This window comes from Panthera uncia, chromosome B1 (genome assembly GCF_023721935.1).
Source record: "Panthera uncia isolate 11264 chromosome B1, Puncia_PCG_1.0, whole genome shotgun sequence".
Taxonomy (NCBI): domain Eukaryota; kingdom Metazoa; phylum Chordata; class Mammalia; order Carnivora; family Felidae; genus Panthera; species Panthera uncia.
Window position 1 is genome coordinate 193,545,134 of NC_064811.1, and position 21,763 is coordinate 193,566,896.

The 21,763-nt window shown below is 40.3% G+C and overlaps 1 protein-coding gene across 1 annotated transcript; it reads right to left on the reverse strand.

Moving 5' to 3' along the window:
• Positions 1-1,002: 1,002 nt before the first annotated feature.
• On the reverse strand, positions 1,003-21,763 carry DEFB109B (defensin beta 109B). Its single transcript, XM_049630099.1, has 2 exons — positions 21,631-21,763; positions 1,003-1,208 (listed from the first exon to the last, which is right to left on the reverse strand). The coding sequence occupies exons 1-2, from the start codon at positions 21,761-21,763 to the stop codon at positions 1,003-1,005; spliced, it is 339 nt and encodes a 112-aa protein (XP_049486056.1).

A 21,763-nucleotide genomic window follows, 5' to 3' on the forward strand; every position in this document is an offset into this window, starting at 1 on the left:
ATAAACATTAAAAAAAATTTTTTAAAAGTTATGCAGTATTAGAATGTCTATTTAGAAAGGGATACTGACAGCACACTCTCAAAAGAGGTCACTATATTTTTACAATAAAATGTTTAGGTCCTATGAAAAGGAGTTATTTATCTTAAGGAGTAATAGCTGGAGACTCTCTAAATGATCATGATGTTTCTTGACAGGAGGGAAGCATAAACGTCTCTTTGTTGGTTGAGGTTTTACCTTTTAGTGTACATAATACACATTTTTGTTAATCTTCAAGCTCTCATTTTCTCTCCTTTCTTGTTTTCATTTCCTTCCAATTATCTGCCATAAAGTGAAAATCCTTGTGTATTATCCCAAAATGATTTTCTCCTGCCCCATTCCAATTTTCCACCTTTTCCCAAGCCACAGCTCTTCCCACCCCTGTTATTTTCTGTATTTCCTCTGTATTTTGCCTGTGCATTTTCTTTGTAGTCTCTGTGTGTCTAATTACATTTTGTATAACTGTATCTTCAGGTTTTGTTAACCTTTTGGTCTTTTGTGACAAATTCAAAAAACATTTTTGTTACATAAATGGGCTTTCTCACTTAAAATTTAAAAAAAAATTTTTATGTTTATTTTTGAGAGAGAGAGAGAGAGAGAGAGAGCATGAGCAGGGGAGGGGCAGAGAGAGAGAGACAGAGAATCTGAAGCAGGCTCCAGGTTCTGAGCTGTCAGCACAGAGTCCGATGAGGGGCTTGAACTCACGAACCATGAGATCATGACCTGAGCAGAAGTTGGGCGTTCAACCAACTGAGCCACCCAGGCACCCTGGCTTTCTCGCTTTTAAAGAGATTGTGTGAATCTGAAGATGAGTCACAAAGAAGTAGTATCTGGAGATTTGAAACCCATATTTATTTGTTTTTATTGACAAGGGATAATAGGAATTGGTAATAAAGCTGGAAGCGTTTATGTATATATTCCAATGTTTTAGATGCAGAAACTTCCCTTCTGATGCTTTCCCTAGTTTCATTTCAATTTATGCTTAAGGGGTGCTTGATAATCTGAATAGATAAGTGGGGTTGGAATTGGAACCAGAATCCACCAAGATCTACAGCACTTCCATCTTCTTTTACAGGCTCCAATCTGATCCTCTGTGATTTTGCAGATGTCTCTTCTGCAAATGCCAGACAGATTTAGACAATGGTTTTCAGCAGAAGCCATACCACTTCTTACTGCAGAAGAAGAGAGGCAGTGAAATAATTAGTTCACGAGTGGAGTGTAAGACCCTGAGCCCTGTCACGTGTGAGGGTGGACGTATTCTGGCAGGACCAGTTCTGTGTGCAGAAAAGAAGCTGGACAGAGGACCTATTCAATTGTCCCATCACCTTCACTGTCCTTTTCTACCCAACAGCCCAAATGTTAACAACCCCCTCCTTCCTTCTCTCATAAGTTCCTGGCATTGCTAGTTTTTGCTTCAGTAAGAACTTTGGTAAATGTCAAACTGGAACAAGGGGGTGGGCAAAAATACATGTGAACATAAAATTGTGAGGAGGCAAAAATTAAGCAAGAGAGTTTATATGGGATCAGAGAATTGTAGTTTGGGGTACACAGATTTGAGTGGCAACTCAGAGAGTGTCCTACTAGGAAGCAAAAGTTCTTAAAGCAAAAAGGTTTTTTTATTTTTTTATTTTTTTAATGTTTATTTATTTTGAGAGAGAGAGCATAAGAGAGTGCACAATTGGGGTAGGGGCAGAGAGAAAGGGAGACAGAGAATCTGAAGCAGGCTCTGCACTGTCAGCACAGAGTTCGATGTGGGGCTCAAACCCACACACTGTGAGATCATGACGTGAGCCAAAATCAAGAGTCAGACGCCCCACTGACTGAGCCACCCAGGTGCGCCTAGAGCAAAAAGGTTCTCAAAGCAAAAAGGGAACGCGTTATATACGTCGTTCACAAAGAATTTTTGATTGGTGTTGGCGGCAGCAAAGCTGATCTTGACTGAATATGGCTGGTTGCTAAGGCCATCACTAAGCAAAATCGCGTTCTGTAGCCAGGTGTTCGGGCTGAGTCCGTGGAATATTTGCGACTGGCCCAGATCAAAAGTTTACGGCTCTGCAGGTGAGGGCGTGCATACAGCCCACCTCCTAAAGGGCCTCCTGGCTCCATTTTAAAACCCCTTAACATAAGTGACCCCATTTCATTTCCCTTTCACATATATGTTCTAAACACACCGATTCCTTCGTTGTTGCTCCTTTATATGGATCTTCGACAAATATTTGCTGAGCATCTTCCGGTCACCAGATATTTTTCTTTGCACTAGCAACAGAACAGTGAAAATGGAAGAAATGTTTCTTATTCTTACAGGACTTAACTTCAGTGAATAAAATTTGACCATGCAAAATTAGGTTGCTAAGCTAATTTAGGAAAGCGGTGTTTAGAACAAAATAATACAGTAACTGACCAGATATCGTCTGGAGGATGCAGTTAATGGAACGGACAGAGAGAGGCTTTCTGAGGATGTTGCATTTGAACTGAGGTCTGAATGATGGGTGTGAAGAAGCCAAGCACGTATTCGTGTGAGGGCATGTTAAGCATATAGAATAGCTAGGTCCCTTCCTTAGTGTATTGGAAAAACAGAAAGACCTGTGTAGGTGGAGCACTATGGAAAAAAAAAAAAGGTTTGGTAAGAAATGAGATGAGATAAGACAGAATGAAGATCATGTGTGGTTCACAGGCCAGAGTAAGCTTGCAGGTTCCTGGACCTGATGCAACAGCTGCCTTAAGAATCTGTATGCCCATTCTCCTTTTAAAATGTTGTTTTTTACTTGGGGCACCTGGGTGGCTCAGTTGGTTAAGTGTCCGACTTCAGCTCAGATTATGATCTCACAGTGTGTGAGTTCAAGCCCCGCGTCGGGCTCTGTGCTGATAGCTCAGAGCCTGGAGCCTGCTCTGGATTCTGTCTCCCTTTGTCTCTGCTCCTCCCCCACTAACACTCTGTCCCTGTCTCTCTCAAAAATAAATAAACATTAAAAAGAATTTTAAATGTTGTTTCTTTACCGTTCCCATCTCCTTCTTTCTCCTATCTGTTTAGCTCGGGGGTAAGGTGAAGTTTCAGGAAAACAGATCGTGTGGATCTGTGGTGGTACTCGTCTATTCTACACACACCAGTTGACTCTAAAAAGCTGAAAATTTGTCATCATGTCCAGGCCATTCTTTTCTCCAGATGACTCACATTAGAGCCAAGTTAATTTAATAGGAAACTCTCTAATGGTAGAGCTGATGACCTGGCAGTACAATCCTCAAAATCACTGTCCAGTAGAAAAGCCACCTAAGGAAGAGGTAGGAGAAGACAGTTAATAGCTCCAATTGGTTTCACCTCTGTATTGAGAATTTGCATAGTGTCAAGGATTTCCCACCCATGATGTAACTGAAGGTCCATTCAATAATGAATAGATCCCATCAAATAAGAATTTTTCAGTTGTCACATTACTTTTATTTATATTTGCCTATTGAGGCCATTCCTAGCTAAGAATGGTAAGACAGTATTTTTAGATTAAAATTTGGTGATAATGTCCCTGTTTACTGTAGCAGAATGACATATACAATATACCCAGTGGATCGAGTAATTTAAATATGTATTTGGAAGGAGAGAATTGAAAAGAAAATCAACATTGATTTCTGATAAACATTATTTTAAAAATAGGAAGAGGAGAATATTACCTTAACCAAATTTCGATTCATCTGAACATAAAAAATATCCATATAGCACTTCATAGTAAAATACTAGCCTTAGTCCCATGAAAATCAGAAGGCAAAGAAGAATGTCCACTGTTGATAGTGTATTAATATGTGGTAGGGGAACAGCCCCTTCCTCAGGAATGTGGTGGAGGCCTTCTCAAAACAAAGGAAGGCAACGTAGCCCAATCAACTCCTATACACATATCCATAGCTCTGACACAACTCAGTAACTTTGCCTGTGTCCATCCAGACTGTATGTCTGTATGTGACATTCCTCACGACCCTGTGATGTAGACCACCCAATCAGATAGCGTGTCTGTATGTTACCATGTGCGGGAGACAAAGAAGTAGAAATTGTATGAAAGGCTACACCCCGCTGCATTCGGGGCTCAGCCTTTTGATTCTTAGCCCACTGAGCCTGTGCTAGCACGAATAAAGCTGCTTCCTGGAAGGAAAGGCCTTGATGTCCCATGAGAATCCTGCTACAAATAGAGTTCTGAAATTTGTGGACAACACCATCAGTGATAAGAGGTCAGTGATGACTTGAGCATACTGGTTTTGCTCTCCTTCTATTCCTCCCCAGATGCTATTGGAATTATGTGGGTAGCATTTTGAAAGAATCTGTAGGAGTGCCCCAAGGCACAGAGTACCATCAGTACATCAGAAACAGAAGTTCCTGGAAGATGCAGAACAAATATGATGAGACTGAAAGAACGATTTAGGCTTTTGGCCACAATTGCAAATTAGATACTCTCAAGTGACTGCCGTCATGAAACAAATGGATCGTAGTATCTCTGAAACACCGCTATTCTTGAAAGTGGTAGGCCAGTGTCCTAGACTACTCGCTCCTTCAGGAAAAACAAGTCTTCGAACTGAAGCTTGAGCAGTGGGGCTCTGCACTGGTCGGCTGGCTGGGGTGGGGTTTCTAGAAGGTCATTACTACTATCAGCAGTGCTGACGGCGGTCCTTACTCCTGGAATAGCAGCAGTGGCAGTTTGTTAAGCCTGCAGCTCCTGCACTGAGAAGATCATGGAGGAGGTTTCATGGTGGTAGCTTTGGATGGTAACAGAGACACATTCTCAACTTAGATCCATAGGATACTGGTGGACTAAGGACAACCAATGACTTCACCATGACATGATCAGCAAGGTAAGGTACCATGAGCAAAAGTGAATGAAATAAACAACATATTTGGGCCCTCAAGGACTAAAAGTATTGGCATGACCAATGTGACAAATAATTAAACATCTATGTATCACATTGTTTAAAGAAATAAAACCTGCTATCACAAAGCTGTACGAGCAACAAGGAGGTAATATAGATGATAGAATAAGTGGGCAGTTTCAAAAAATAGAAACTTCTAGAAGTGAAAAAAAACTTTTTTGAAAAAAGAAATGAAGGTATTAATGACCAATTATTAGACACAAGTGACAAGAGAATTAATGAATGAATAGATACATCTAATTTATTTACCCAGAACTTAGTACTGATACACAAGGTCTCACATTTATTAAATTAAAAGCCGAGACAAGAGAGGAATAAGAGGAGGAAGTCTTAAAGAGATTCTCTGGAAATGATGGAAAAAATACAAATCCACAGATTCAAGATAAAAAAGCACTCCTAACTGATAATATAAAAGAGATTCACATTAAGTTATAAAACAAAACAAATGGTAGATCATAAAAACTTTGGGGAAAAAAAGGACAAAACACTTAAAATGAAATTAAGCCTCTGACTCTTAATTTTGGCACAGGTCATGATCTCACGGTTTGTGGTTCGAATCCCACATCAGGCTCTGTGCTGACTTGGCTGAGCCTGCTTGGGATTCTTTCTCTCTCTGCTCCTCCCAGGCTCACACTCACTCTGTTTCTTTCAAAGTAAATAAATAAAAACTTAAAATTAAAAATTAAAATAAAAAAATAAATGATAAGCTATGGCAGTAAAGTGAAAGTCAAAGAAGATGGACTGTGAGAAAATACCTGCTGGGATGGAATTGTGTTCTCAGATGTGCTTTCTTTCCAGAATAAGGATAACATTTACAGATTCACACATAAAGACTGAAATGACTCACCACCAATATATCTACCTCTAAGGAAGTTCTAGAGGACATACACTATGAAGAAAGAATTTAACACAGACAGAAGGTGGCCTCAGAGCCAAGGTAGAATTCTAGTAAATACCATGAAATTGATGACAGTAATAATAATACTCTCCAACATAGGAGGTTTGAAAAAGGACAGGAGTGAACTTCTACTTCTGTTTAGGATGTAAAACGTTACAAAAGGAATTGCTCTTTTCCTGAAAAAGAGAGCAAGCTGGATAATTCATAGATCACAGTTTGTTAAAAGCTCAGCCCAGAGCTGAGTGCTCAGAGAAAGCTAATTAACTAAAATCCAAAGTGATAAGGCCCTACTGAAAGGGGAGGGAGTGACATCACCACGGTGGGGGTGTGGGAGAGCCCAGCTTCCGTCCCCCCATGAAGATGAACAATTAGCTATCTGTGAGCAAAAACCACCCTGGAAGAGCTCTGCCTGTGCACTCAAGAAGCCACAGAGCAAGACAGCGAAACAAAACCCTGAGAATAACGTACACGAAGGGAAAGAATGGCATCAGATTACTTGTGCCATCCCATCCCCAAGGTCAGCATGCTCAGCCCCAAGGGGGATGTCCCCATCTAGAAAGAGCCCCCCTATCAGGGAAGGGAAGAGGCAGGTGAGCCACAACTTCCCTAGCCTTTGGGGGGCCTCCTGAAGGAGCTGTTTCAGTTTTACCCCACCCAGACTGGCAAAGCCGTGATGTGTGGCGGTGGCTAGGAACAGAGGAGAAAAGCAGGGGCTACCATAACCACCACATGCAGCTGGTGACTGCTGTCCCCAGTGACTTGCTCTGCCAGGACCCCAGCAACTTTTGCTATAGAAGAAACCAGTGGCCAGAAGAAACAGAACCCTGAAGTTTCACCGGGTTTTCACCCCACAGAGGTCCTTGGTCACTGATGCCAGCCACTGAGTCCCTTCCTACTCCTTCCCCTGCCCTGCCCTGCCCTGCCCTCACCAGAGCTGGGAACCTGCACCAGCATCCAGCCTAGGCCTCTGTGGCTTCTCTAGTGCAAGACATTAGCGTAGACCCCCACAACTGACCCCCATGCCACGTGTGCACTTTGAGGCTGTGCATTTGCACACCTCTGGTCCGATGCCTGTTTTTGGCCTCCGTTGCTGTGTCCGCTGATGGTGAGATCCTGCAGTCATGAAAATGCACGCCAACAGTCAAGGGCCCCACAGCAGCTTACAGACCTGGATTTGAAAAGTTGAAAAGGAGGGGACACTCCCAAACTCAATTGACAAGGCCAGCATTATTCTGACAACAAAGCCAGATAAGAACACTTTAAGAAAACTACAGACCAAGGGCGCCTGGGTGGCTCAGTCGGTTGGGTGTCCGACTTTGGCTCAGGTCATGATCTGACAGTTTGTGAGTTCAAGCCCTGCATCGGGCTCTGTGCTGACAGCTCAGAGCCTGGAGCCTACTTCAGATTCTGTGTCTCCCTTTCTCTCTGCCCCTTCCCTGTTCATGCTCTGTCTCTCTCTCTGTCTCTCTCTCAAAAATAAATAAACATTAAAAATTTAAAAAAAAACCTGCAGACCAATATTCTGGATGAAGATAGATACAAACATTCTTAACAAAATACAGACACACTGAATTTAACAGCACATTAATAGGATCATATACCATGATCAAGAATGACTTTTCCTTGGGATGCAAGGATGGCTTAGTTGATGCAAATCAATCAATGTGCTATTCCCCATTAATAGAATGAAAGGTAAAAATCATCTGATTATTTCAATAAGTGAAGAAAAAGCATTTGACAAAATTCAATATCTTTTCATGTAAAAACACTCAATGAATTGGGTGTAAAAGTAACATACATAAACATAATAAAGGTCAAATATGACAAACCCACAGCTAACATCATACTCAGTGGTAGAAGTCTGAAGTCTTTCCCTCTAGATCAGAAAACAAGCAAGGGTTTCCACTGTCAATACTCCTATTCAACATAAGTACTAGAAATCCTTGCTAGAGCAATCAGGCAAGAAAAAGAAAAAAAATGGGTCCAAATTGGAAATGAAGAAGTAAAATTGTCTCTGTTTGCAGATGACATGATATATATATGATCTATATAATTAACTCAAAATGGATTAAAGACTTCAGTGTAAGACCCAAAGTTGTAAAAGTCCTAGAAAAAAACAGGAAAAAATTTGCCTTGACTTTGGTCGTGGCAGTGGTTATTTGGATGACACCAAAAGCACAAGCCACAAAAGCAAACATAATCAAGTGGGACATTAGCAAACAGAAAAGTTCCTACACTGCTAAAGAAATATTCAACAAAATGAAAAGACAGACTACAGAATGTGAGAAAATTTTTGCGAATCATGTATTTCATAAGGGATTAATATCCAAAATATATAAGGAAGGCACATAACAACTCAAAAGCAAAAAAAGAAACCCCTCAAGTAATCCAATTAAAATATGGCAGAGGACCTGAATAGACATCTTCCCAGAGTAGACTACCAAATAGCCAGCAAGTACATGAAAATGTGCTCAACATCACTCATCATCAGAGATATGCCAATCAAAACCACAATGAGATGTCACCTCATACCTGTTAGAATAGCTATCATCAAAAAGACAAGAGATAGTAAGCACTGGTGAGGAAGTGGAGAAGACATGGCCCACTGGTACATGTTGGTGGGAATGTAAATTGGTGTAACCACTCTTCAAACAATTAGAGAACTACCATACGATCCAGCAGTCTCACTTTTGAGTGAAGGAGATGAAATTACTGTCTTGAAGAGATATCTGCATTCTTATGTGGATCAAAGCATTATTCAATTCACAATAGCCAAGACATGGAAACAATCTAAGAGCCCATCAATGGATGAGGGATGATGGATGAGAAATCTGTTGTGTATATAAATATCGAATATAATTCAGCCAGACAAAAAAGAAATCCTGCCATTCATGACAACATGGATGGACCTTGATGGCATTATGCTGTGTAAAATTAGAGAAGGACAAATACTGTATGATCTAACTTATATATGAAATCTAATATCAATCTCATAGAAACAGACTGTGGAATTGTGGCTGAGAGGTGGGGAAACGGGAAGATCTTGGTCAAAGTGTACAAACTCTAAATTATAAGATGAATTAAGTTCTGGGGATGTAATATACAGCATGGTGACTATAGTTAACAATTCTATATTGTATACTTGAAAGTTGTTAGGAGAGTAGAGATTTAATGTTCTCATGGGAACAACAACAAAATGGTAATTATGTGAGGTAAAGGACATTACCTTACCATGTGTGGTAAACGATTCACAATATTAACGTGTATCAAATCATCACATTGTTCATCTTAAACTCACACAATGTTATATGTCATTGACATCTCAGTAAATCTTGAAAAATTAAAAATTAAAAGAAGTAAAAGGGAGGGGGGCCCACATGTGTTTTTATGTGTGGATGCACGGAAAGAGGAATCAGCCCCTTCAGGAGATAAAAAGGAAACAGCTGAACTTCAAACAAATGTTTAAGGTCTGAGTGTGGGCTTTTGTAGCATTATGGTATCACTGGGTCCCAGATACATCAGACTCACTCTTTTGTCATGCCATTCCATTGAGTGTTTTTTAGAAAATCGGGTGGAGAGCAACAGGTCTGTGACCTGTTGGAGGGACAGGCACGTAGGGGCTACTGAAATTTGAACCCGAGCAGAATTGTGAAGTCTCACCCTAAGGCAGAGACTTTGTCCCTGAGACAAAGTCTTGCCCTGCCTCGTACAAGGCAGCAGCTGTGTGAAACTGTAGAGGATGTGGAGAAGGTAAGAGAATTCCCTCACAGGTACACAAGTAGAGAGTCTAATGCAGTCTGATGCATGGCAGGGATGCCAAGGGAGATTCTGGAGACACTCTGACCTTTCACTGAGTATGAAGCAGCTTCTGTCCAAGGCTAGACATAGACAGGAGCCCTGAGGGGGACCTCCTAAGGTGCACATGTGGAGGCCTACTGAGGGTGGAGGGGATGCATCAGAGCCAAGAGTAGGTCCATGGAGTGCCAGCTACGGCACCCTGTGATGGGGGAAAACTGTATGGAGGCATATCAGGAATTCAGATTTGGATATGTTACCTTTGAAATTAAACCAGAGATAGAAATTATGCCATTGGATATTTGTTACAAGTCTGGAGTTGAGAAGAGAAGTCCAAGAGGAGAATTTAAAAGGATGGGACTAGCCCCAAGGAGTAGATGGGGAGAGGGAAGAGAAGAGGCCCAGGAACTGAGAGCTGGGTCTCCCCAGTATGGCGAACACTGGGACAAGAGGTGGGAGTAGCTAAGGAAATGGAGGAGGCAGGTCCAGGCTGTGAATCAGGTGAATGCACTACCCCGGAAGCCAACTGAAGAAAGTATATGATGAAGGAGTGAGCGACCATCTGTTTTAAATGCTGATGATTGGCCAAGTAAAGTCACAACAGTTGGTGACCGTTAGATCCAGCAATGTGGGGACCCTTGGTGACCAGCAAGCACAGCTCACATAGCAGGGAGAGGGTCGGGAGAATGTCTGCTCAGAATATACTTAGGGATTCGAGAAGAAGGACTGGAGGTGGAAAATGTGGATGACTATCTTGAGGTGCTTTACTACCAAATGGAGCAAAGAAAGAGGGTGCTAGCTGGCATTGGAAGAAGAGGGAAAAAAAAGTTTGTTGTTGTTGTTTTTTTTAATAGGAGAAAGAACAGCATGCTTGTATGCTAACAGTAACAATCCAGCAGAAATAAAATTGATGATATGAACATGAGGGAAGAATTGCCACTAGGGATTGGTTTCTAAATGCACAAGAGGGAATGGGACCCAGTGTGCAAATTCATCCTACCCTTTCCTTTTCTCTGGCTGTCTGGGGCATCTGCTGTGATTTCAGCCTGTTCAATCCTGAGGTGGTTACTTTAAGTATGTCTCATTTTTTCTTGATCAGTGTCCCCAGATTATTAGTCTTTAAAACACCAACTTTTTGTTTTGGTGATTCTTTTACCTATTTGTGTCTCTTTCATGTGTTTCTCTAAATTCTAACTTACCTTCATGTAGCTTATTTCAGTGTAATTTACTTGCTAATTTTCATATTGATGTTTCCTTTGATGTGTGCTTTTTGTAGAAGTATATTTCTGCATTTCCAAATATTTATATTTTTGTTAATGATTTCTGGCTTAAACAAATTAGGTTCAAAGAAGTTGTTCCCCAATTTTGCAAAATTTTACTATTTTATTTTTTTCCAGCTTTCCTGAGATAAAACTGACATATAACATCGTGTAAGTTAGAAATGTATAATGGTGATTTAATATGCTAATAATTTAGATTTTTTAAAATTTTGATGCTTGCTTTATTTTTGAGTGTATGGTCATTTTTATAAATTCTTTGGCTGAACTGAAAAATGTGTATTCTGTAGTCGGATGTAGTGCTTTCAGATTCTTTCTGAGAAACCCGAGGGAAGGATCGGTTCCATCTCATTGGTTTGTAGATGGCCATCTTCTCATTATGTCTTCACACTGTGTTCCTTCTGTATGTGCCTGTGTCCAAATTTCCTCCTCTTTTAAGGACACCGGTCATATTGGCTTAGGTCCCACCGTAATGACTTCGTTTTAACTTAATCACTACTGTAAAACCCCAGTCTCCAAATATGCTCACATTCTGAGGTACCAAGACTTAGGATTTAACATACGCAATTTTAGGGGTGCCTGGGTGGCTCAGTTGGTTAAGTGTCCAACTCTTGCTTTCGGCTCAGGTCATGATCTCATGGTTCATGGGATCATTCCCTGTGTTGGGCTCTGCACTGACAGCGTGGAGCCTGCTTGGAATTCTCTGTCTCCCTCTCTCTCTGCCCCTTCCCCACTCACATGTTCTCTCTCTCTCTCTTTCTCTCTCTCAAAACAAACAAACAAACAAACAAACAAACACCAGGGGCTCCTGGGTGGCTCAATCAGTTAAGCATATGACTTTGGCTCAGGACATGATCTCACAGTTTGTGAGTTCAAGCCTCATCTGGGGCTCTGTGCAGACAGCCTGTGGAGCCTGGAGTCTGCTTCCAGTTCTGTGTCTCCCTCTCTCTGCCCCTCCCCCACTTGCTTGCGTGTGGGGGCTCTCTCTCATAAATAAACATTAAAAAAAAACTTAAAAGATGCATTTTTGGAGGGACACAATTTAGCTCATAACACTCTCCTTTTCTTTCTAACCTTTATGATTGCTTACATTGTAGGTGTTTTTGTTTGTTTTTTGTTTTACTTTAGTACCATGTAGTTGAGTTTATTTTTAAAATAAGCACTGACCATCTTCGATTTGAAATAGAAAAGTAACCTGTTTGCATTTTAGTGTCATCACTGATATATTTGAGTTTATTTCTACCATCTTTCTTTTCTGTTTGCCTAGTCTCTGTTCCTTTTCTCTCACTCAATTTCTCTTTTCTACTGGATTGTTTTTAAGCATCACATTTTTTTATTAGTTGGGAAATTAAGCCTTTGTCCCCATTCTTAGAGTAGTTCTCATAGAATTAAAACTTATATTCTTGGAGTGCCTGGGTGGCTCAGTTAGTTAAGCAACTGACTCATCATTTCAGCTCAGGTCATGATCTCATCGTTTGTGAGATGAGCATGGAGCCTAGGCATGGAGCCTGCTTAAGATTCTCTCTCTCTCCCTCTCTCTCTGCCCCTCTCCCCTGCTTGCTCACTCTGTCCCTCTCAATAATTAAAAAAAAAAAAATATATATATATATGGTCTTAATATAGCAAAGTCTAAATTTAATCAAAATATTTACCCTTAAACAATACAATGACTTTACAGCTTTGTCATCATCATTGAACTCCTCCCAATTATTTACTTTTGTTGTCAACTATTTCAATTCTACTACTGTTTTTAATTCCTACCACTTTCAAACACTTAATGGGTTTCTAAATTTGTTCACCCCAGTTTGAGAAGAGTATATTTTCACCTAGTAAAGCTGAGGATTCATATCATAAGATTCCATTCTATCCCTAAGATGGTGCTCCAGGGAAACCAAGACATATGTGAGAGAATTTTTAGAGTAAGATTGTTTATAATAGCCAGCAACTAGAAAAAAAAAGAAGAAATTTCCATCAAGATTGCAATAGTTAAGTGTGTCATTACTGTTGTGTCAACTGCAAATAAGAATAGTCAAGTGTTTTTCATTTCTAGTTCTTCTACTTCATTCATTTTCTTGTCTTATTGATTTGTCATTGTACTTTATAATAATTATGAGCATCTGTATATAGACAGGCCATTACCTATTTAGCTGTGTTTTGATTGATGGGAATCAGGTATGGGATCTCCAATCTTTTGTTTTTATAGATAAAGTTGTGATGATTAACATTATACACATGCTGCTTTCATATAGATGATACATATATATATATATATATATATCATATATATATATATGATATATATATATATAGGTGATATATATATAGAGATAGGTAGATTATATATATATATAGATATATATAGATTATATATATCTATATATATATATGTGATATATTCCCATGGGAATGGATTGCTGGGTCTAAAGCATTTAAAAATTTTGTTGCCTGTTCATCTTTCATCATGTAAAAAAATGTTTAGATTCCAGTACTGTTCACTTTTCATTACTTCTGTTTTTGAATGAGATGAGTTTTTCCCAGACCTAAAGCTTTGTGTGGCATTATGTGCCAGGAATTAATTTGTGTTAACTCTTACTTTTATTCAGACCAATAGAGATAAGCAAGTATAACATTACTCACAATACAATGTCTCTCTTACCCTTCCAGATTCACCTATAGATTATGTATTGCATATATATAGCTTTTTTACACCATTCTTGGTTTAATCTGAATTATCTGTTTGTCAAGTCCACTATTGGCCCCTGGGATGCTCTCACTAATAGCCCGTGAATTCTGTTTTTGTTTTGCTAAGGAATGTTTTTGAGTTTGTTCTTAGGGTGTGCCCTTACCTTCTAGAAGTGTTCTTTGCTGGAACCTCATAAGAAATGGAGACATATGCCTCTTTTTCTCACATTCCATCTATATCCTAGTTTACTTGAAGATGCTATTTTCAATTCTTTTTCTCATTCATGTTGTTTTTTGGTGATTTCTAAGCAAAAATGATGGGAATGCTGAAAGTCCTTTTATAGGCTCCATTTATTAGAATGTTTGTCTTACACTCTCTCAGGAACCTCCAGAAGGTCTTATATTTATTCTTAGAAGAATAAGCTATCCTCAGTTTCCAGGTTATCTTCAATTTCTTCATTAGTTTTATAGATACTTCTCTTTAAAGGACTGGAAAATGACAAGATGGATCACAACTCTTGTTAGCCTTATGTGAAATAAGAAAAAAAAAAACTATCCACACTCTTTTTCTTGTTTATTCAGTGTTTACTTATTATTATTTATTGAGCATGTATGTTTGACTATATAGTTCATTCCTGATTGAACTGCTAGCATGAACCACATTTTCTTCTAAATAAGAGTTCATTTTCATACCAATCAATTTGACACTCAGAATACTAGTTTTTGGGTTACTCTGAAGGACTCCAGAGCTGTAAGCAAAGGGAAGAAAGAGACTGGCACACTGTCACAAACAGGGGACTGATGTTTGTGGGCAACGAAAATGGTGAAAGCATCCCAGCTTCCACATATGTATATTTCCATGAAAACTTATGACCTCCCCATTTCCTTCACCCCCAGCTCTTGGGAACCACCAGTCTACTCAGTGCTTCCATGAGTTTAACTTTTTAGATTCCACATATAAGTGAGATCGGGCAGCATTTGTCTTTCTGTGTCTCACTTCTGTCATTTGGCATCACGTCCTCAGGTTCCTCCATGGTATTGAAAATATATGGATAAATCTTCATGCTGTACACCTTAAATATATAAATCTACACTTGTGTATCATACCTCAAGAAAGCTGGGAAAAACTTGTAAAAATAGCCTTGATGACCTTATTTTAGTTCCAGCTTTACCAAATCTTCGGGTGGCATGTGATTTCTTGAAAGTCTTGTTGCTGTTAGTTGACATGGTTTGATGTTCACCAGCTCAATATTTTAAATTCACTGACAGGCTCCTAGCAACTTTTCTCCATTTGCTCAGTCTGTGTGGTGTTTTTTCTGGTTGTTTCAATGGTATTCTCTTCCTTTCTCTTCTCCGATTCTGTCTTATTCTCTCATGTCCTTACTTCCATTTTCTTATCTTCTCTATTTTGTCTTCTCTTTTCATGCTACTGGCTTCCCCTAAGCATTACCACATACTCCTGAAGATTTAGACACATATTACAGAACAGTGACATGACTCATGCAGGGATTTCACATCTGAATATCAGGCCCATGTCTTCAAGGTTATATGCTTCTACCTGGAAGATGCCTAGGTTCCTAAAACTCAAGATGTTGAATCTGGTCCTCATTCTGTCCTTGTCTGAGCCTCAAAAATGAAGACACATGAAAACATCCTCCTCACTGTATTTTCTTTCTGGATTAACACCCTTTGACTTTATCCAGGAACCCAAGATTTATCATTCCAGAGCATTCATTTATTCATTAACTATAATCAATGATAGCTCTTTCACGTTCCCTCCACGTGTCCCTTCTCTTCATCCAGAGTTATTGCTCAGTTGTATTCTCTTACAGGTAAAGTCCCATGATCATTCCCTTTTAGGCTGCCCCTTCCTGTTCATCTTCTTCATTTCTTAAAGAGATGTTTCTAAGGGTAAATGAGTCTGTCCATTCCATTATCAGAGCCACACAGTACATGGCAAGCCCCTCCTGCCCCAGCACGTGGCGCTCTGTAGGCTGCCTCTGATTCTCTTTGCCAGCCTTCAGGCACAGTCACTTTGCCTCAACATCCCTGCGTGCTGAACCTGTAATACACTGTGACCATCATATCTTGGTGTCTTTACTCATATCCATTCATGTGTCTGAAGCCCCCTGCAGTCCTCAAATTCACTTTGCAAATCGTCTTTCATTTGCAAGCATATACAATCGTGATTTCTTGTTAAATCAATGTGGGCTTTTTTTGTACTTTGACTAATCTCACAAAAATAATTCATTCACTTCCTGTCTAACCTCGTGTTCCGAAACATCTATGCTTTAACTTTTCACTTATTTTGTAATAATTTTTTTTACATTTTTATTTATTTTTGAGAGACAGAGCACAAGTGGGGGAAGAGCAGAGAGAGAATGAGACACAGAATTAGAAGCAGGTTCCAGGCTCTGAGCTGTAAGCATAGACCCTGATGCAGAGCTCAAACTCACAAACTGTGAGATCATGACCTGAGCAGAACTCAGGCGCTTAACCGACTGAGCCACCCAGGCGCCCCATGGATGTACTCTTCTTGATTCAGCCTATCCTTAGAGTTGTCAACAAATTTAGCAAAGGATAAAAAGAGCAGTGTGTGGACAACATGGGAGATTAACATTGGAAACTCCATCAAAGCAGGAAATATGTCCCTATTTTTGTCACAGTATAGTTCCTCAGTGGACACGATAGTCCACTTGATATATTATTACCTAATATGAAATTTAGAACAGTGCCTGGCAGTTAGTATATCCTAAACAAATTCTCCTTTAATGTCAGAAGAAAGTATTTCCAAGTGCAAACATACTGATTATTTTGTCTGATATGTGTTTTCTTTTTTTTTTTTAAACATTTATTTATTTATTTTTGAGACAGAGAGAGACAGAGCATGAACGGGGGAGGGTCATAGAGAGAGGGAGACACAGAATCTGAAACAGGCTCCAGGCTCTGAGCTGTCAGCACAAAGACCAACGCGGGGCTCGAACTCGCCGTGAGATCATGACCTGAGCTGAAGTCGGCCACTTAACCGACTGAGCCACCCAGGTGCCCCTGATATGTGTTTTCTTAACATGCTTGGTCCAACTGATAGCAGCTCATCTTGTATGGCATACAAATTATTTAAACTCTTTCCACATAGTTGATTATCAGCCTCTGCAACTCTGACATATTCTTTTCAGATGCATGTATGAATACTTAAATTATAGAATTGTGAAGTATTTCTATGGACCTCAGTCATCTCATCTGAAAATGATGAGTTTGAACCTGATAACCTAAAAAAAATTTTTTTAATGTTTTATTTTTGAGAGAGAGACAGAGAGACAGAGAGAGCAAGCACGAGTGACAGAGGGGCAGAGAGGAGGGAGACACAGAATCTGAAGCAGGCTCCAAGCTCTGAGCTGTCAGCACAGAGACTGACACAGGGCTCGAACCCATGAACCACAAGATCATGACCTGAGCTGAAGCTGGATCTCCTTAACCGACGGAGCCACCCAGCCACCCCTGATCCTGATAACTTTTAATTTCCATCTTAGCATTAAGGATTTATGATAGCAGAGCATCTCCTTTGGTGTTACTGTCTCCATTTCCCAGCTCAACCATTTCTTCCACACAGCTTGTGGATGAGCACTCCAAAGGATGTGCTCCTCCTACTTGCTTCATTTTGGGGACCAGATATATGCTTTGGCACCTATATTCTTTAGCAGATATATGCTTTGGCAGACCAGTATTCGGTCTTCTCAGTAACCCTTCCCTGGGGACTGTAATCCTCTTTCTAAAACCCTATTCTGGGTCTATGCCATTTATGCAGAATGACCCTGTGGCCAGTTTGGCTGGGATAGTTCTAATTTCTGTCTGCTCTTGTGATACAGTTGTAACAGTGCTCCATTTGCTTTATTTTCCAAAAGTGTCTGTTTTGGATGAGAAAAAAAAAAAAGACATAAGATCAACCTAACCTTACTTTTACAACTATGAGCATACCTCTCCCATAATGAGAGCTGTGTATCGTTACTTCATTTTGACTCTGAATTCTTTTGGGAGCCAAATACTTACATGACAGATTCCCCCAAGAAACACCCTTAGCACTAGATCTCATTGATGGGATTCCATCCTTCTCTTCCTCTGACCTCGTGAGTAGATCTAATGGTAGATGCCTCTGAAATCCAATCCTTTTAGATCTGCCTGTCTATGAATCAATTGTCATGCCTCCCCAAGGCGTCCTAAGTACAGAGTAAGGATAAACAGAATGTGACTGCATCAGGCAAAGGAATTGTCTCTTTCCTATTTCACCGCGTTATAATCATACTAACGAAGCTGTTGATATCAGGTTTATGAATCTTGTCTGACCTGCCAGATAGCTTTCTAGATAGCAGACCTGAGCAATTAGCCACCGCCTTACCTGGGGATAAGAGTGTCAAAAAGAGGAGTGTGAAGAGAAACACATGGAGTCCCATGGCTGAACGACCAGTGAAGAAAAGAGGCATCGACATGCTTAGAGCCTGGGGTTGCTGAGCCGGGCAGATCCATGGCTGTTCATGATGCTTCCTGGGCCTGTGGTTTGTTCTTGGTTAGTAGAGCCTAACAAAAAGGGAATAAGTCAGGCTCCCACAGGAAATCTCCAGGGCCAAAGTACACAAAGGTGGTGAAACTCATGGACGAGAAAGCAGAAGGTCATACTGTCCATTTCCCACACACTGAGGACTTCCTCATTGTCAGCTCTGTTCTCCAGTAGGCTCCATGCATGCATGCATGTACAATCATCGATCATGCCTTATGTATCTGTGATGCATCAGGCAGTACAGCAAAACCCAGGGCTACACCAAATCCATCACAATCAGATAATGGGAGATGGAAAGTTAAGTGAGTGTGGGCAGTAGTCTAGGTAAAGGACACAACCCAGAAGAGACGGTGGTTATTTTATATAAATCAATAGTATTAGTTTCTACCAAAGGGTAGGAGAGGGGAGGGGTAACGAGAATGTCAGGAAAGGCTTCGTAACAAAGGTGATACGGAGCATGCTTCAAAAGAGTTCCGTGAAGCATGCTCTGTATCACCTTTGTGTTTCATCTTTATAGCAACACTGTTATGTTGAAAGCATAATCCAATCTCTTTTTATATGTTATATCCTTTTAACTTTTTAGTATTTTTAGTATTTATTTAAGTATTTGTATTCTAATTAAAACCTGGAATTGAATCTAGAAAACACGGAAAAGCATAAAAACATTAAATTGCTTGGAATTCCACTACTGAAATTCAATCATAGCTTAAGATTTTAGGAAATTTCTCCCAGTATAGGTATCCTTTGCTATCTTGGCAGAATAATCACTATGATAATTGTACTTCATTTTAAACTACATTGCACTCTGTAGATAAAAATCTACTCTGTTGGATACTATGATTTTCAGCTCTTCTGATGGTGCCCAGTGACCCCTGCCTCCTTTTCTTCATGCCTTTGTGCAGTCTCCTTTCCTCAGAGGAGGCTGGACATGGGAATAGGATACCGCAGAATGGATGGGATATTACTTTCCAGATTGGGTTACATTTTTTCCATCTTGGGCACCCTCTCTAACCCTTATTCTGGCTTATTCAGTTGCTCTGAGTAAAGCGGCTGCCATATTCTGAGCTGCCTTATGAAAAGACCCTTGTGGCAAGGGACTGATGACTCTAGCAATTAGCTAATGAAGACCTGGGCCCTGTCAACAATGACATAGGTGAGCTTGGATGCAGATTCCTCCCATGCACTCACAGTCCATCCTCCGGGTGAACCCCCAATCCGGGCCAAAAGCTGGACTGTGGGTGCATGGGGGCCTCATCAGAGCCCTTGAGCCAGAGGCACTCACCTGAGCCTCACCACATAAATTGTTTACATAGTAAATTCTTGTTTTTTCAGGCTTCTAAGCTTGGGGTAATATGTTGTGCGACAATAGACAGCTAATAATACAACAGTGCATCTGTCCTCTGGCAAAAATGCTTTCATAGGGCATGAGTTCAGGTGTGAGGATGCCATACGTGTCACAGTTGTGTTTTGGGTCTTTTCCAGCCGCGCGTTAAAGAGGGGGACGTATAAAAATATGTAAAATCGCCACGCAAATGACCCTATCAACCTTGTGTACAATTAGGTGTCTGAGTGTGTGTGTGTGTGTGTGTGTGTGTGTGAGAGAGAGAGAGAGAGAGCGAGAGCGCACGATGGGATGGGAGAGAGAGAGAATAAAGAAATACCATCAGGAAAAAATGATTGGTTCAGGAGTGTTCCCTGTGATAAAAAAGCATTGCTGTTTCTTTTTCAACTTTATGTTCGTTGTTGAAAGAAGGAAGAACAATGAATACTCCATGATAAAACTGTAAGAGACATTTTAGATCTTGCTGAAAAAAAAAATCATTGCTATTGGTAATAACCATAATAAGGAGGTGAGCAGAGACAATGACAGTGGTCAGTTGCAAAGTCCATTTCATGTCACCAGGAGCTATATAATCACAGGGAAAGAAAGCACACGAATACCCATTTAACAGCTTTTGCTTCTTTGTTTCTTCTCTTTGCTTCATTCAGAGATTCAGACAGATCAGCGCTTATGGCCAACTGATTCTGAGCCAGCAAGAGCTATGAGTGCCAAATCCACCACATTTTTGGATTTGAACCTGGCGGATCTCACACATTTTCTGATTCCCTCCCAGTGTGGCCATTTCACTTTTGCTCGACTCCCCCTCCCTTAATCCAACCATGACTACTGTCTCACCCCCCTTCTCCCACCACCAAACCTCACTGAGCCACTGACTATTTAAAAATATTGTCTTGTTTATTTTTTATCTTGCTAAATATTATTTTCATTCGTTCTGTACCTTTACTGCACTGTTTTATTCTTCATTTACACCCCAGCACATATTGATTGTGGTGTAGAAGGAAACACAATTCCTGTAAGATTTTGTTGTGTTCTGTTACATATATGGACCTACCAGTGTGTCATATGTTAAATAATGAGGAAATTGACGTTTTAAGTCCTTGAAATTGTACTAAAACCCTTGGCGGATGTTTAAGTAGATATCGAAGAGGATTTTAGTGATGCTCTTCTGCTAGTGGAGAAGCAAGAAACACGAAAATTATGTTTCAGTGGATACACTGCAGAGCACAGTCACCATCAGAATTGTTATCACATTCAGTTGAATAACATTTTACACTTTACATTATTTTACATCATAATCCGGTATAGTATGTAGAAATGTTGGCTTCTCTGCTAGGTAAACCAGTATAAGGAAGATTTTCATTATCATTTCCTTTCTGGTTATTAAGAATGTTCTTTAATTATTTTATGCTTTCTTACCTTAGTGTTCATTTCGTTATTAAATTCCAGTTACACTGCATGAGGATCAAATGTACTTGTCTGTGCTATTTTCACTTAGAATGATTGGGGATCTTGGGTCAGTTCTCCTTTATGTTCTGTAGAAAGAGAAATTGAGGGGCGCCCCATTGGCTCAGTCAGTTGAGTGTACCACTCTTGATTTCAGTTCGGGTCGTGATCTCAGTTTGTGAGTTCCAGCCCCACATCGGGCTCTGTGCTGACAGCATGGGGCCTGCATGGGATTCTCTCTCTCTCTCCCTCTCTCTGCTGCACCTCCCCAGCTTGCTGTCTCTCTCTCTCTCTCTCAACGCAAATAAACTTTAAAAAAGAAAAGAGAAATTAAATTATATCTCACATTGATAATGTTTAGAGTTGAACATATGTTTTCTAGATTTTACTTTACAAACTGTTGTTTTAGATCCTCTATAGTCTTAATGTATTTTTCACCTACTTGATCTATCAATTGTCAGTGATGAAATACAGCCTCCATTACGCTTTGTCTCTTTATCCGTTAGGCACCTAGACCTGTCTGACAGATTTAGAGGATGACGAGTAAGTAGCAGCAGCAACAGAAGGGCACAAGTAGTAGCCGTGACAGCAGGACTTATAGGAGCTGGGATTCAGGTGACTGGAATATACTAGTATTTTGAACAAATTTAAAACCAGATTGGTTGCACAGGTAAAGAAGGGCTCAAGAGAGGGCTGAGGTTACCCAGAGATGATGGCAGGCAGCAGGTGCTACCCCGCAGGGGGACACCAAAATGGAAGGAACCAAGAGCCTGCAGAGGGGTCTCCCAGCTCTCCAGCTCCTGAGGACGGACATGCCGCCCAGATGTCGTGGGCAT